This window comes from Colossoma macropomum, unplaced genomic scaffold (assembly GCF_904425465.1).
Source record: "Colossoma macropomum unplaced genomic scaffold, Colossoma_macropomum, whole genome shotgun sequence".
In the NCBI taxonomy this organism is placed as follows: domain Eukaryota; kingdom Metazoa; phylum Chordata; class Actinopteri; order Characiformes; family Serrasalmidae; genus Colossoma; species Colossoma macropomum.
This window is the reverse complement of record NW_023494796.1, coordinates 13,753,420-13,769,544: the sequence shown is the minus strand read 5'-3', so window position 1 is coordinate 13,769,544 and position 16,125 is coordinate 13,753,420. Positions and strand designations below refer to the sequence as shown.

General features: G+C 37.5%; 1 protein-coding gene across 2 annotated transcripts; it reads left to right on the top strand.

The window, feature by feature from the left end:
- The first annotated feature begins 659 nt into the window (after nt 1-659).
- btbd3b (BTB (POZ) domain containing 3b) lies at nt 660-11,996 on the top strand. 2 transcript variants are annotated; one of them, XM_036583462.1, is made up of 5 exons: nt 660-998; nt 1,186-1,438; nt 2,586-2,676; nt 7,053-7,171; nt 10,744-11,776. In XM_036583462.1, exons 2-5 carry the CDS (start codon nt 1,302-1,304, stop codon nt 11,774-11,776), a joined length of 1,380 nt encoding a protein of 459 aa, XP_036439355.1. In that variant the 5' UTR covers nt 660-998; nt 1,186-1,301. The 2 variants fall into 2 exon arrangements, with proteins under 2 accessions (XP_036439355.1, XP_036439354.1); XM_036583461.1 differs by lacking the exon at nt 660-998 and having other exon boundaries at nt 1,024-1,438; nt 10,744-11,996.
- Nucleotides 11,997-16,125: the final 4,129 nt, after the last annotated feature.

Here is a 16,125-nt window from a genome sequence, read left to right as displayed (position 1 = left end):
AGCAGTGAAATTAACACTGCACTTGGCACAGAACAGAAGTTCAGCTCGTCTCACCAGCTGAAAATGATGGAGTATTTTTGAAAAAGAAAATCAAAATAATCACTTTTTCTTATTTTTGGAGTAAAAAGTCATACTGTCATGCTGTAGAGAGGGGGGAAAATCTTCTTACATGACAGTTTCTTTTCATGGGAGGCTGAAAAAAGTGTGAAAATTATAAATTTAAAAGTTCCCTGAGTTATTTCCGCTGCAAGTCTAATCGTTCCGAATAAACAGTGAAAGATCAAATGCAAGTTTGCTCCCCCCTCTAATAAAAGTGGGGGGTGTACAGGCTCCAATTGCTCCACTGTTCACGCATCTATGATTTCAGACACTTTTTTTGTATTTCCATTAAATATTAAAAATAAAGAATTCACGCTTTAGGTGAGGTAGACGCTAACTGCAGATGAATACATTAGCCTAGGGAAAAGCAGCTGTCGCTTTAATTTAAAAAGGACTTTGCATATTCCAGTAGGTGCTGTGCAAGGCCGGGTGACCAATCGTATCTCTTGCGCATGCCTATTGGCTGAGGCGTGGGGGTTGCTTGGCTCCCAACTGGGCTGCTCTCTCAGCTTCACTCATCCAATTCAACTCCCGTAGTCAGCAAAACACCCGGCAGAGCGCAGGTCCACAACTAAAGCATCCTGCAGAGACTTTATAGGCTGTGCATGTATGTGTGTGTGAGCAAAAGAGAGAGAGAGCAAGAGAGAGAGAAAGAGAGAGACGGCTTGCTTATGGACCACTGCTGCAGCACTAAATCAGGTGCTGTCACACAAGCTCAGCAGAGACAGAATCAGACTAAAGAAGAGAAAAATATGTGAGAGACTCCAGTTATGGATTCCAAAAGATGCTGCCCTTCAGTAGATCACTCTTAAAAGCACAGGAGGAGATATACTTAAATCGTCTATTGGGGACACAGACAGCAAGATATTGGGAAGAAAAAGAAGATTAACTTGTAAAAGGTGAAGATATTTTTAATTTTCTGTGCTTTTTTTCGGGGGGGGGGGTTAGAAACACTTTTGTGTGTCCTTCAAGTCCTTCTTCTGTTCAGTGTCCTTTCTGCATGTCCTGCTCAGCAGATGAACACACTCATGGTGGATGCCAAGGGAAGGAACATGAAATGTCTGACGTTCTTCTTGATGCTTCCAGAGTCAGTGAAGAGCAAGTCCAGTAAAGGCTCCAAGAAGGGAAGCTCCAGCGGCATCTCCAAGCTGCCCCCTGTTTGTTATGAAATCATCACCCTGAAGACCAAAAAGAAGAAGAAAATGGCCGGAGAGATCTTCTCCACCAAAAAGTCGTCTTCGGCTAGCACCGTACAGACATACCAGCAGCAGAACCTGAACAATAACAACACCATCCAATGCTGCAACTGGCAGGGTCTCTACTCCACTATCAGAGAAAGGTGGGTTTTTCTTGGTTTAAAAAATCCTCAAGCAGCTGTGTACTATATATAGACCTTTCAGGCCTTTTTTTCTTTTTCTGTAATTGGGTTAATGTAAAGTTTGGGCTTATGTAAATCCATATAGTCTTGTTTCTCTGTGAGAATAAGTAGCACAGGTTCAGTCTGTTTTCAAAAACACTTCTCTGAACTTCTCATCATTACTTGTTCAGAGTAATAAAACAAAATTGTTTACTGTATTGGTGTCAAATAATATGATTAAACACAACCTGACAGATCCTCATACTATTTCAAAGATGGATCCATCTTATTAATGCCAATTGTGTACGAAACTGAAAACATCACCTGTAGCAAAAACAAAACCTGACAAAAACCTGTGGCGACAGTAAATTCTACAGCATGCCAGTTATTCAATAATCATCACTTTCTGTTCAAAGAGTTTGTAGCTTGTTTTCCAGCTTGCATAACAATTTATGAGTGCTTGAGTTTAGAGTTAGCAGTGGGCATTTTTTGTTCATGTGATTAGGAAAGGTGATAATTCTTTATGCCTGTGTAAAAATAGAAACCAAATTTGACTCTTTGATTTTTGGAGAGCTGACAGTGTGTTGAATGTTTGAGCTGTGTGGGGAAAGGAACAAGTATTGTTTAATGTCCTCAGAGTCAAAGGGTAATATTACCCCTTCCATCTCAGGACAACCCCATGCTGGTGAAATCAAATGAGTACTTTTAGGCCTGCTTTTGTTGTCTTTATAGAACAGCATGCCTTGTTTACCCAGTACTCTTTTATGGCCCAGCTCTCAATAATATATGAGGAAGGTTCTATTGTGCACTGAAGAGGCTGAAGTTCATAGGGATTTTCCATGAGGTGGTTTTGGTAAACAGTGTTTAAACCTTAGCTTTTTCTTTGGATGTGTTAATATATGCAATGGCAGAAATGATTTTTTTTTTTATTTAAAAATTACACTCTTAGAGAACCATAGCTAACAGTTGGCCATAGAATTTGACATTGAGAGCCCACAGAATTTCCACAACCTCTACAGTGTTCCCTGATGTGTTTCAGTGAAATAAATAGCAATTCGCTGCTCCTCTTCATAAGACTTTCTGTTTTTGTTTTACATTTGTTTCATCAAACATCTCGTCACCTTTGCAGAAATGCTGTGATGTTCAACAATGAGCTAATGGCAGATGTACATTTTGTAGTGGGCCAGCCTGAAGAAATGCAGAGGCTTCCAGGGCACAAGGTAAGCTTCCTCCTCATCTCAAAGTGGTCACATTATCATTGACAAACTGAACACAACACAATGTAATTTTCATTAGTAGCAGCAGCGAAGCAGAATGTATCTTTGAGAGAAGTAGTTCAATTATTTATGTAAAGGATGAACAAAGGGGCAATGAAAGATTTACAGTTTGCTTTGCATCTATTATCTATTTATCTGTCTATTATATATTTATCTATCTAGTTATATATTTTGAATTACTGATTTATACTAATCTATAAACACTCGTGTGTGTGTGTGTCCGTAAGAGAGAGAGTCCTTGTATCTACACTCAATGTCCATTTTATCAGCTCCACTTACCATATAAGTGCACTTTGTAATTCTACAATTACAGACTGTAGTCCATCTGTTTCTCTGCATACTTTGTTAGCTCCCTTTCACTCTGTTTTTCAATGGTCAGGACCACCACAGAGCAGGTATTATTTGGGGGGTGGATCATTCACAGCACTGAAGTTAGTGACTGGTGTGTTAGTGTGTGTTGTGCTGATACGAGTGGATCAGACATAGTGGTGCTGCTGGAGTTTTTAAACACCTCAGTGTCACTGCTGGACTGAGAGTAGTCCACCTACCAAAAATATCCAGACAACAGGGTCCTGTGGGCAGTATCCTGTGACCACTGTTGGAGGATGATCAACTTAAACTGTGCAGCAACCGATGAGCTTTTATCTCTGACTTTACATCTACAAGGTGGACCAACAACATAGGCGTGTAATAGAGTGAACAGTGAATGGATACAGTGTTTAAGAACTCCAGCAGCACTGCTGTGTCTGATCCACTTGTACCAGAACAACACACACTAACACGCCACCACCTTGTCAGTGTCACTGCAGTGCTGAGAATGATCCACCACCCAAATAATACCTGCTCTGTGGTGGTCCTGTGGGGTACTTAATAAAGCATGTGGTTTGTATATATATATATATATATATATATATATATATATATATATATATATATATATATATACATGAAAACCGTGTGAGCCTTTGTTTCATAGTGTTTAAATATGTTTCATTAATTTAATTGCCAGACAACTATTTTATTGTCCTTCAATTTAAACTAACTGATATAAAACAACTTTTTAGTTCAGTAGTCTCACCAGTGGCAAAAAACATATATAATTATTAAATAATAAATAATAAATTAATGAATAATTTCTTGTGTCTTCCTAATATTTTCATGTGACAATGCTACTGTTTTACCTCAGAGCAAAGCTAGTTCTTCATCTAAGAACTCACAGACATTGGATCCTCTTTATATATTTTACCATTTTAATTAGATTTTGCAGAACACATTTATTAGCACAAATGTTGCCATCCAGGAGCCATGATGACTCATCATTTCAGTTGTTTTAAGAGGGCAAAGTGTATAAGTCTGATACAGACCACTTTGCTCATATATAGAAGCCTTTTTAGGAAGGGTATTCAGGACTACTCATCTGCACAGCATAACCTCAGCCAATATGGTTATGGTTATGCTGAGAAAACATTAGAGCATGTTTTACTTTGGTTTATCCATGTAGTGTGTAGTGACGGCTGTCAAGAAGGCTGGAAATGTTGTAGCTGTTGCTACCTTCACTCAGCTCTGGCAGTGCTGTACAGCATGCGCAAAATGATGAATAAAACATGCAAAACATGATGCTGATCTATTTAATATTAATTGGAGATAGGTTGCTGTTTACATCGTTTTTAACAAAAATATTGTGGTTAACCAGTACTAAAGTTTTCAATGAATGTTTCATTTCCATAACAGTTAAGGATCATTATCTTTTTGTTTTTTTTATTTGCAGTTTTAGAGTAGCAAGAGAGAACAGTTCACCAACTTCAAGATTTAAGATTTATTACTATTATTATTAATTAGGAGTTATTACTAATATATCAGTTGGTTGTGTCAGTTTTCATCATTACATGCTTTGGATTGGTTACCACAATGTAATTTCACGATGTGATACATGCCATCATTTTTGCACCACAATACGATATATTTTCAATACAGAATTAGATAAAAAATCCTAATTTTAACATTTATTTATTTATTCATTTATTTAGGTAATCGCCAAAACATTTTTTTATAATTTCCACTGACAACAGTGCTGGCTAAGTCATTTTCTTAGAAGACATAAAATAAATGACAAAGAACTTATGCAAAAGTGAAATATCCATATAAAAGTAAACTAAACTATAAGGCTACATATTAAATGAACTGAGCATTACAAGTTCATTTACAGTCTGATCTTGTGTTTGTATATAAATTGTGGTTCTGACTTCAGGCTAAAATGGCTCAGTCAGTCAAATTGGTAGCTAATAACATCCCTATTAATAACATCCCTATGGAGTGAGTTATTTGTTTTGCTTGTTACGAATTGGCACTTAGCCATTCCTTGAATCCTGTGGGGAGAAGTAGCTGCTGTGAAAGCATTCCCATTATCACAAATTTTATAGCATGAAATCTAACTGTATTTGGTTTACAACGCGCCCCATATTGAAAAAAAAAAAATTTTAACATGCATATTGTGACTGACACCCCTCGTTACCACAGACAAGTATAACTTGTTTTAGCATCCTACAATTTTGTAGCATAACCACTGTGGAGTATGATACAAATGCCATCCTCGAAAACCAAGCTTAATTTCATGTGGGCCAAAACCCAAAAAGAAAATCGCAAGCATAATTAAGTGCTTTGCAAGTTGATTTAATTGTGCTCCACCAGAGTTCATTTGTAAATGATTCCAAGAGGATGGGAACAAGCTAAGATTTAAATCAAAGGAGACTTAAAAGAAAAGTGATTTGTGAACATTATCATTTAGGAGAAAGGTACAATATAAATAGAAGAAAAGATACAGGACAGCCCCAGTTTAAACATAAATGTAGGCCATGTTGGTTGTGTGTGTGTGTGTGTGTGTGTTATCCTTAACCTGATTAAACATCTGTGCTAGTTTTCTTTCTCTTTCCACATGGAATAGCCTCCTGGTGAAAGTGTCTGATGTATTAAGGATAAGCGCTACATTTATGACAGAGAGAGAGGGAGAGATGTTTTAGAATTTTGAGAAGTTTGAACAAATTTGGTCTTCATGAACTGCTAACACTATTGTTGCAGATGTTGCAGTTTGTTATATTGCAGGTTTTATTGAGTCACTGTATTGTGCCTTATTCAAAAAGCAGTGTGGGACTTCCACAAATATTGGCACCCCTGGTAGACATGAGCGAAATGGGCTGTATAAAACATTCTTTATTGCTTATCCTTTTGAGAAAAAAATAAATCTTATCATAAAATAAATATTTGTCTTAAATCTGTGAGCCAAAATAGTTGGCAACTATACAAATTCTTACAAGTAAAATCCAACTACAGTATATTCCCATTCATAGTTTATGTTTTAAAGTTCACCTGAGTGATTAGGAACACTTAAACAGTCAGCCGTGACTTCCTGTTTCACTGGGGTATAAATATGAGGTGACACACAGATTCCCTTAGACATTCATCACTATAAGAAGGACCAGAGAATATAACAGTGATGTACAACAAAATGTTGTTGGGCTGCGCAAATCAGGAAATGGCTTCAAGAAAATAGCTAAACAGTTAAAAATGTCCATTTTCCATGACCAGGGCATTAATCAAGGAATGTAATGCAACTGGAGAATGTAAGAATTTGCCAGGAAGAGAACAGTTCTAGTAGCCAAAGAATTGCCAAGGATCACAACAGATTCAAACTGTAGAATTTCAGACATTAGTTAGGTCTTGGGCTCAGAACATCTCCCAAACTACCATCAGGGGCCACCTACATAAGCATAAGTTGATGGGAAGTTGCCAGAAGAAAGCCTCTGCACTCAAGGACCAACAAACTCAAGTTCCTACAGTTTGCCAGAAATTTGTTTTTGAAGCTTGTTTTTGCAGCATGAGCTGCTACTAATATTGCCTGACAAGCAATAAGATAATAACAAAGATATGTGTGTAATTGTGGCACATGGATTGTGGAATGTATTTTTAACATTAGCAACCTGAGTGGTTCCATTCAAACCGACATAAAGAAACAGATAAAAATTAAGGTTGTTATTGTTTGATTGTGATACACAGAGGTTAATTGTCTCTATTTTAATTTTTTTTTTTTTTTAATTTTTATGCTGGCAAATGTTAATCATGCATGCTCATCAGAATATTAGGACCACACCCACACAGTTCCCAGACACGTCTGATAAGCAATTTTTAAGGCAAGTTTTATCATATTTCTATCTTGATTTTGCATTCAACCTTTGCTGGACATCATGCAAACATTTTTAATATTGGAACTTTAAAGGACAACAAATTACTTAACTCCCATTGTTTTGCATTTCTTTTTTAACAAGTATGTCCTGGCTGTGGGAAGTTCAGTGTTTCATGCCATGTTCTACGGAGAGCTAGCAGAGGATAAGGATGAAATCAGTATTCCAGATGTGGAGCCTGCAGCGTTCCTGGCCATGTTAAAGTAAGAGTCTGTCTCAGTATCTGTCTGTCAAGAGTTTGCTAGCTGACTCCCCAAGATCTCCTTTTAAACTCTTTCTTATGTACTGTGCAAATGACTGAGCTGTGATTGTTTCTGGTGAGGAGCAAAAGTAGGAGTAACCTCTCTGTTTAAAGCACTCATCTTTCACAGTCTGAAAGATGTACAGTAGGTAAAGTGCAAATAACAAAAAAAAACAGTGATTTGAAAATCCACTTTGACCTATTTTTCATACTTGAATGAAAGCAGTGCAAAGACTTTATCAACTTTTCAACTTTTTTTGTTATACGCTCATTCTGAAATTGATGCCTGCAACACATTCCAAAAAAGCTGGGATAGAGGCAAGACAAGACTAGGAACAGTGTTAAATGTTCAGAAAACATTTTCAAAGAGTAATGGGTAGAAAAAGAGCATGTAGGAAAGGCCTAATCCTTTATGAGCAAGGATGGGTTGATGTTCACCATTTTGCCAAAAATGTATCAGCAAATAGCCAAACCGTTTAAGAACAGTGTTCCTCGACAAGGCTTTTAGGTATTTCATCCTTTGTGGTGTATAATATTATCGAAAGATTTAGCGAATCCAGAAAATTGTGTTTAAAATGCAAGACAGCACTGCATTTAATGCCCACATGCTTCTGTGATGGGTGTGAGCACATGGGCTCAGGAACACTATGACAAACCACTGTCAAAAAACACAGTTCATCGCTGCTTCTACAAATGCAAGTTAAGACTGTACAAAGCCCAGTGGAAGTACAGTGGCTGACAATTTACAGTACAATTAAAAACAGGTTGCAAACTCATAAACATGGTGCAAAGACAAAAAACATTTTTATCAAAATGACTACACCTGAACTGCATTTCACAAATGTGCTGCAAATACAGAAAACACTTTCATCAGAATGACTACATCAGAGCTACATTTTACAAACACACTGCAATTATAGTAAATACAGGCAACTTCAGAAATGCTGCAAGACCAGTCACAACACAACTGAAGTAAGCCACAACACAACAGAAATGTTTCAGGAAGACTCAAAGACAACAGAATATCTATGATGGAAAATCACTGACAGAAGTAGATAAGACCAAGGACACTCATTCCTAAGTTCATGGTTAGCCTGGCTGGCTAGTTTGCTATCTGACTGACATGTCATAGCTGTACCATGGTAATTATCTGGTATTACTAGTAACTTTTACAGCTACACTCTACAGCTAATTCTCATTACAATACACTGATAGTAGTAATCTGTTCAAATAAAAGTTAACTTACTTTTACTGGTGAATGTTTATGCTGTTGTTTAGAATTTAAAGGTCTGAATGGCTCCATCCTCTTTGAGTGTCATCCGGACAAAACCCCTCTGTTGTGTTGTGACTGTCTTATCAGCGTTTTTGAAGTTGCATGTGTTTTCTGTAATTGCAGCGCATTTGTGAAATGTAGCACCAGTGTCATCTTTGTGACGAAAGCATTTTCTGAGTTTGCAGCTTCTTTTTTAATTGCAGTTTGTTGGGTCTTTTTAGCCACCATATAGAAGCCATATGTTAGCAACATCCACAAATGTGTCTGACTTCTCAGGGCTAAAGCATATATAAAAGGATGTACTGATGCATAGACCTTCCAGATTGTTGCCAGCATAAAATTCAATTAATGGGTAACTTGCCCATCTGTAAAAGCACCATTAACACTTAATGATATGAACACATTTTGAGGGAACATGTTCTTCCTTTTAGATGCCATCTTCTTCAGAGATGTCAGTGCCAAGTGACTGCACGTTACAACAGCATGCAGCAAAGTGACTTGGTGTCTTCAATTTCCACATGATTATTAAGTGCTGTTAAAAGGAAAGGTGATGCAACACAGTGGTAAACATGCTTATGTCCCAACTTTTTTGAAACATCAAATATTGTGTTCTTCTACTGTTTTCAATTTAATACAGGTCAAACAGAGTTTACTACTCACTGCTTTCTTTTTTATTGGCATTTCACATACTGTCACAGATTTTTTGAAAATGTTTGTGCCTAATTGGACAATTAATGTCATACCTGATTCCTTCATGAGTCAGATCTAGTGAGTTGGGGCAGGAAAAGTTTAGACCAAAGTGCAGTGCAGTGGGTTCCCAGGAATGGTGCTGAGAAGCTGTTCTGTAACATAGTAGATTGGTATTCACAGTCTGGAGCTGAATACCTCTGGCTTAGGATTTCTATAATGTGTTTAATAACTTCTTCTCTCAAGGCTGTGAATCGTGGCAGTGTTTTACGGAATTTAAGCTTGTGCTTTTTTCTCACCCTCTCTGTGTCTCCTCTCTCACTTAGCTCCTTCTTCTATCCATTTCTTAGCCTGCCTGTGAATGTGTAGGTGGAATATGTTACTGTTCTCTTTCTCCTGAACTGAGCAACATCTCAGATAATGTATACAAACTCAGTGTGTTATGGTGACTATAAGCATAAAGGAGATACTGAGACAAACAGGCTGATCCTTTCCCCCATGCTTTGTCTTCACAGTTCATAGTAATATGTTTAATATGACTATGTTATACAGAAAGTTCTGTCAGAATTATGTAAAAATTAAAAAGGCAAACAAAAGGCTTTTTCACTTCACTTTCCAGATAGCACGCTGTGATTGAAACAGTTGATTTGATGTTCAGTGTAGATCTCTGATGTTGAACTTGCATTGATCTTGCTAGTGGTATTGGCTATTGATAAAATGCTGGAAAATCAGCTATGTTGAACATTGATCCAACAGCACTTGTTGATGGCCGAACAGCTCTTGATCTAATGTCAGTACTGATGTTGACTTAATGTTGAAAAAGGGAGGTTGCATTATCCACTGTGTAATCTTTTTCATGTGCCTTGACCAGGATATATGCTATTGTGTTGTCATCACAAGTTTGTAGAATTTGTCTCATATGTGAGGATGGTGCAGTGGGTAATGCAAGATGCCCACCATACCAAACACTGGAGGTTCAGCCCCCATCCAGGCAGGAGTGCCATGTGAGAATAAAAGTCAATGGGTAAGTCTCTAAATGGTGCACTTGCCAACCACTGTAAGTTGCTTTGGACTAGAGTGTCTGCTAAATGCTTAAAAACGTAAGTAAGATGTGTCAAATTTTGTAAATGCTGAACTGAATTTACTACACTCTTTAAAAAGATGGTTCTTCTAGGGTTTTTTAGTGATGACAATGGTTCTAAAAGGTTCTATATAGAACCATATCCATTCTCCATCAATCTGAAGAGTGATTTCACAATGCAAAGAACCCTTTAAGCATGCAAACGGTTCTTGTGTTCATGGTTCTATATAGAATCATTTGTTTTTCCTAAAGAACTTCTGAAGAACCATCATTTTAAGAGTGTATGCTGACATTAGATCAACAGCTATTCAAACATCAGTGAGTTCTGTTGAATCATCTACAATTTTCAACATGGTTGATTTTCCAATGCTGGATCACTAACCATTACAGCATCATTGATGTTGCCCAACATCAAATCAACATTATTGCACTTAAATCAAATCCTCATAGGGCCTGTTGCATTTCTAAGAAACATTTATTATGTCTTCCTCAGATACATATACTGCGATGAGATTGACCTAAGTGCTGATACTGTGTTGGCGACGTTATATGTAGCGAAGAAATACATCATTCCACACTTAGCACGGGCCTGCGTCAACTTCTTGGAGACAAGTTTAAGTGCTAAGAATGCTTGCATTCTGCTGTCTCAGAGCTGCCTTTTCGAGGAACCGGAGCTTACACAGCGCTGCTGGGAAGTGATTGACACCCAGGCTGAATTGGCCCTTAAATCTGATGGCTTCTGTGACATTGACCCCAAGACTTTGGAGAGTATCCTGCGGCGAGAGACACTGAATGCCAAGGAGATTGTGGTGTTTGAGGCAGCCCTGAAATGGGCAGAGGCTGAGTGTCAGCGAAGAGATTTGGCCGTTTCCATTGGTAACAAGCGCAAAGTTCTTGGCCAGGCTGTGTACCTGATTCGCATTCCCACCATGGCCCTGGATGACTTTGCTAATGGTGCAGCTCAGTCAGGCGTGCTGACACTAAATGAGACGAATGATATATTCTTGTGGTACACAGCAGCTAAGAAGCCAGATCTGCAGTTTGTCAGCAAGCCGCGCAGAGGACTGACCCCACAGAAGTGTCACCGCTTCCAGTCCTGTGCTTATCGGAGCAACCAATGGCGTTACCGTGGACGCTGCGACAGTATTCAGTTTGCTGTTGACAAGCGAGTATTTATTGCTGGTTTTGGGCTCTACGGTTCAAGCTGTGGCTCTGCAGAGTATAGTGCCAAAATTGAGCTGAAGCGCCAGGGAGTAATATTGGGCCAGAACCTCAGTAAGTATTTCTCTGATGGTTCCAGCAACACTTTCCCTGTGTGGTTTGAACATCCAGTACAAATAGAACCTGACACTTTCTATACAGCCAGCGTGGTTCTGGATGGGAATGAGCTCAGCTATTTTGGGCAGGAAGGAATGACTGAGGTACAGTGCGGCAAGGTGACCTTCCAGTTCCAGTGCTCCTCAGACAGTACCAATGGCACAGGTGTACAGGGTGGTCAGATCCCAGAGCTCATATTTTATGCTTAAGGTTCCTCAAAGAAGACAAGAAAATGCTCTCATTGACAAAAGAAAGTTATCTTTTATAAGGTAACTGTTCTTGTATATCCTGTGTTGATATGTAAATGTTTTGACTGTGAAAATGTGGACTTCAAGGCAAAAAAGAACAAGACAGTGGTATACACATACAGTGTATATTTAAATATGTAAAGTAAATTTAATTGCCGCGTGTTGCAGCGTTTGCTTGCACAGGCCACATGTACATGGTAGCAATACATACAATATTCAAGTCAAAGGTAATTGTGTGAATCTAATCATTTCCGCTATTCATTAGAGGGTAAGGACACAGTTACAATACCTTACACCAAAGTAATATTGCAACTACAGTGTGATTAAACAGGGGTGGAAAAAAGTACAGAGAAATTGTACTTAAATATAAGTATGAAAGTATTACTCAATTAAAAGTGGAGTTTTGGAGCCAAAAATATACTTAATTGAGAGTAAATTATTACCATTCAAACCTATTAAAGTAAATAAAACTATGTATTAACAGATAAATTATTAAGTTATCTTTGTTCAGTTGTGTGTGATGCAGTTGGGTGGCTAATTAGCAGTACTGATCCTCACATAAAGACAAATTAGCATAGTTGTGGGCATTTTCATTCTACACTGATATGAATTTGCTCGGATTTTTGGTTGTTTTGAATTAAAAAAGCACTAAATTCAAATGCATGTGAACTCAACTGACCAAGTACTTTGAAGGTCTAAGAGACTTACATCAAGTAAGAAATAATGTGTAATAAGTGTGTTTTATCTCTTTGAAGTGTAACTGAGTCAAGTACAAGAAATCAATAATTAGAAATCAATAATACTAGTACAGTACAAATATCCAAAATGATACAATTACTCAAATATTTTTCACCCCTGCTGTTCAGTAGGTAGGGGTTATATTTTAATTTCTCTATCCTCAGAATTTAACCCAATTCATCACTTAATCATTCTTACATTTTATCTATCTGTTATTTGGCTTTGGGAATTTATGATTTTTCTAAGTAATAATTCAGGATAGAGGGCTGGGAAAAAACTTTTAAGGGTTGCTTTTGTTTGGGGATATGAGGGGTGTTCTGGAAGTATGTTTTATGTATAAATGTATGCATCTACATACATGCATACAAAATACACAAATTACACACAAAAAAAAACAGAAAACAATCACTTATATATATTGTATTAACTTTTCAGCAAACAAAAAAAATCAACAACCACTTCGTATTAGCTAGGAAATACTAGAGTATTAAACACCCCAACACTGCAGCAAACATCTATGGAGACAGGGTGGTGCAGTAAGCACCCTTTAAGCAGTGTCTTGGTCTTTACCTTTTTAATTTTATAGAATCAAGCATTCATCTGTTTGAATTTGACTTGTTACCAGTAACACGGCAGGCTCTTAGAGTTATCAATTAGTCTACCATTGAGAAGCTTTACTGTGTTCAAGATACACATAAGGCTTAGTGGTGTTACCTGGAAAAGAAAAAAAACCTTCACATTTATGTTTGTCTCACAATTTAAATAACAGATTTAATTGATTACAATTTAACAACAATATTTTATGCTAATAATAACTTTGTCATAACTTGGAACATATCAGTTTGTACAAAGCTTAACTCTGGGACTTGTCTCTGGAATTGTGTAAGTTTTGATTACAAACTGCACATCCTTTTCACGTAGGCCACGTATTTTGAAATGTATTTTGGTCCATGTGCACTACCTGATAAAAGATGAGGGATCTTCTCAGTATGTGAATGACCTATGTTTTGCACGCATACATTGCAAAAGCCTATGAATGTGAATGAGAGCTGAATTTGCAAACAAATGAGTGGTTATCACTATACAGTTGAAGTCTCCTTACATATACCACAATTGAAAGATGAAACTTCAACAGTTTATACAATATACATGCCAACAGACACTCACTGTCCACTTCATTAAGTACACTTCTCTTGTATCTACACTCGCTGTCAAAGTTCTACTGTCTGTACAGGTGCACTTCATAGTTTTATAGTTACAGATTGTAGTCTATCTGTTAACATTTTTTTGGTAAAATGAGTGGTTAATTTTGCAATTCCAGTGGATTCATTTGATTCCATTCTGTTCATTTTTTTTTAATTCTGACATGTATCTACCACACGTCATGAATAAATCCATGAGGGCAGATTTAACTAAATACTGGTCTAAATTACAATAATAGCTAAGTTAGTCATAGTAAGAGGTCAATTTGTGAAAAAGTGGATGGTGGATTCAAATGATTCAGTGAGAGAGTCTTGATTGATCAGTTATGAACTGTAGCTAAACTTACTTTTAAGCACAAGAAAAGTCTTCCCAGATCTCAAACATTCACTACTGTATTGTACAATACAGTTCTCATTCTGTGTTCTTCTAGATTTTGGTCTCCTTTTTAATGCCATTGTATTGAGTTATCAATTCCAATTGACTATAAACAATAAAGTCTCTTAAAGTGACTACTCCAAAATGGAGAGAAAAAGGGAAGGCAGTTTTACAATGTGGATTGACTTTTGATTGAATGTTCAGCCACCCATATAGGACCAGATCAGTGGTGGTCCTATATTATGGGTGGAAGTAACAAAATAAATCATAGTCACATGGGGGTCCTGACTTTGAAAAAGGGGGGCTAGTATGCAGGAAAACAGATGGACCACAGTCTGTAATTGTACAATTACAAAGTGCACCTATATGGAAAGATCTACAAGAGTAGATACAAAGCCTAATAAATTGGAAGTGAATGTGTGTATCTTAGCTAAGGACAAAGGCCCTGAAAGAAATGATTGCTGTCTTCCTTGTGTTTCCTGAGAAGACATAGAAATAAAATCTATTTTTTTAAAAAGAAAAGCAGTGAAAGGTAAAGTTATGTGTTGTTTAAAATTTAGGAGGAAAAATTTGTGGTCAGTGTGCCTGGCACTTTATAGTATATATATATATATATATATATATATATATATATATATATATATATTAGGGGTGGGAATCTCTAGGCACCTCACGATTCGATTCGATTACGATTCAGAGGGCTGCGATGCCATTATAAAACGATTATCGATGCATCTCGATGCATCTTTTTTTTCTATACATCATTTCTATTTTCTCACTGTGTGAGGACTTAGTAGTTTTAAAGCAAAGTATTTGTAATGATCCATAATGAATTTCCTTCCAATATCTTTTATTAATAAATCAAATGGAAGTAATGTGGCAAGTGAACTGGAATGCTCTCATTCACTGCCTTTGGAGCACATGAGACGCTGCTGCCACTCATCTGCGATAAAATGCGCAGTTACGGTGAAATAAGATCCAGTGGCAGTAGATGTCCACACAGCGTGTTACAGCCATCCTACCTGTTTTTAGTGACTTTATAACTTTGGTTTTGGTCTCGTTGCAGAGAAAGGGGCGATCGCTGTGTCAGTAAAATATCTTCGAGACGTGACGTGTGCAACATTGCGCGAAAGCCCTGTTTCGCAATGAATGAGAATTGCCGTGCGGACTGCAGGTCACATAGCAACGATGCGTTATTTGTATTTATAAGCAGCACAGTTGGTTTCCTGGCAAGTTAAATCTGCAACGAGAGAGTCAAACAGTAAAAAGTTGCAAAGATGAAGTCGCTTCTCTTCCGAATTTTCTCGTTCCACCTTAAACAGTGCCGCATTTACATTCGGTGCCTCAGTCAGAATTTAAGGTGGAACGGGAAAATTTGAACAAGAAGCTGGAGAATGAGAAGCGACTTCAGCCTTGTAAGACAGCCGAATGTTGAGAGACATTTTACAAGAAACTGCTCTCGTTTTCTGGCGGAAATGGGAGGAAAGCGGCTGTAGGCGAAGCTTAAAGCAGAGCAAAGTAGATCTGCGCTCTCGTTTATATTGTTTAGCCTATACTAGGACATTATCCCATACTGAGACATACTGGACATTAAATGTTGTGGTTCCCAAGGTGGTTTGATTCTTGTTGAAAGGACAAAATGGTTCTTCTTAACATTTGGGTTGTGACTCCTGATCAAACCTGGCTTTTAATGCAGAGGCTGCCGGTCGGATTTCTCACTCATCCAGTAGTGTTTTTGTTGTGTGCCGTCACAGACCGTCCAGGCGCTGCACTTACCCACTTAAATATTTAGAAAATCGATTTTTAACATTTGTGAATCGATTCAGAATCGTTCACATCCGCATCGCGATGCATCTAAGAATCGATTTTTTCCCGCACCCCTAATATATATATATATATATATATATATATATATATATATATATATATATATATATGTAGTATATTTGGTGAAGTGTTATGAATTAATGTTTAGTAATGCTGAAGGAACTAGG

Excerpts from the sequence above, each read along its gene's own strand:
- btbd3b (XM_036583461.1), top strand. The coding sequence starts at position 1,116 with ATGAACACACTCATGGTGGATGCCAAGGGAAGGAACATGAAATGTCTG. Across the intron at positions 1,439-2,585 it reads TACTCCACTATCAGAGAAAG|AAATGCTGTGATGTTCAACA; the intron begins GTGGGTTTTTCT and ends TCACCTTTGCAG. Across the intron at positions 2,677-7,052 it reads AGAGGCTTCCAGGGCACAAG|TATGTCCTGGCTGTGGGAAG; the intron begins GTAAGCTTCCTC and ends TTTTTTAACAAG.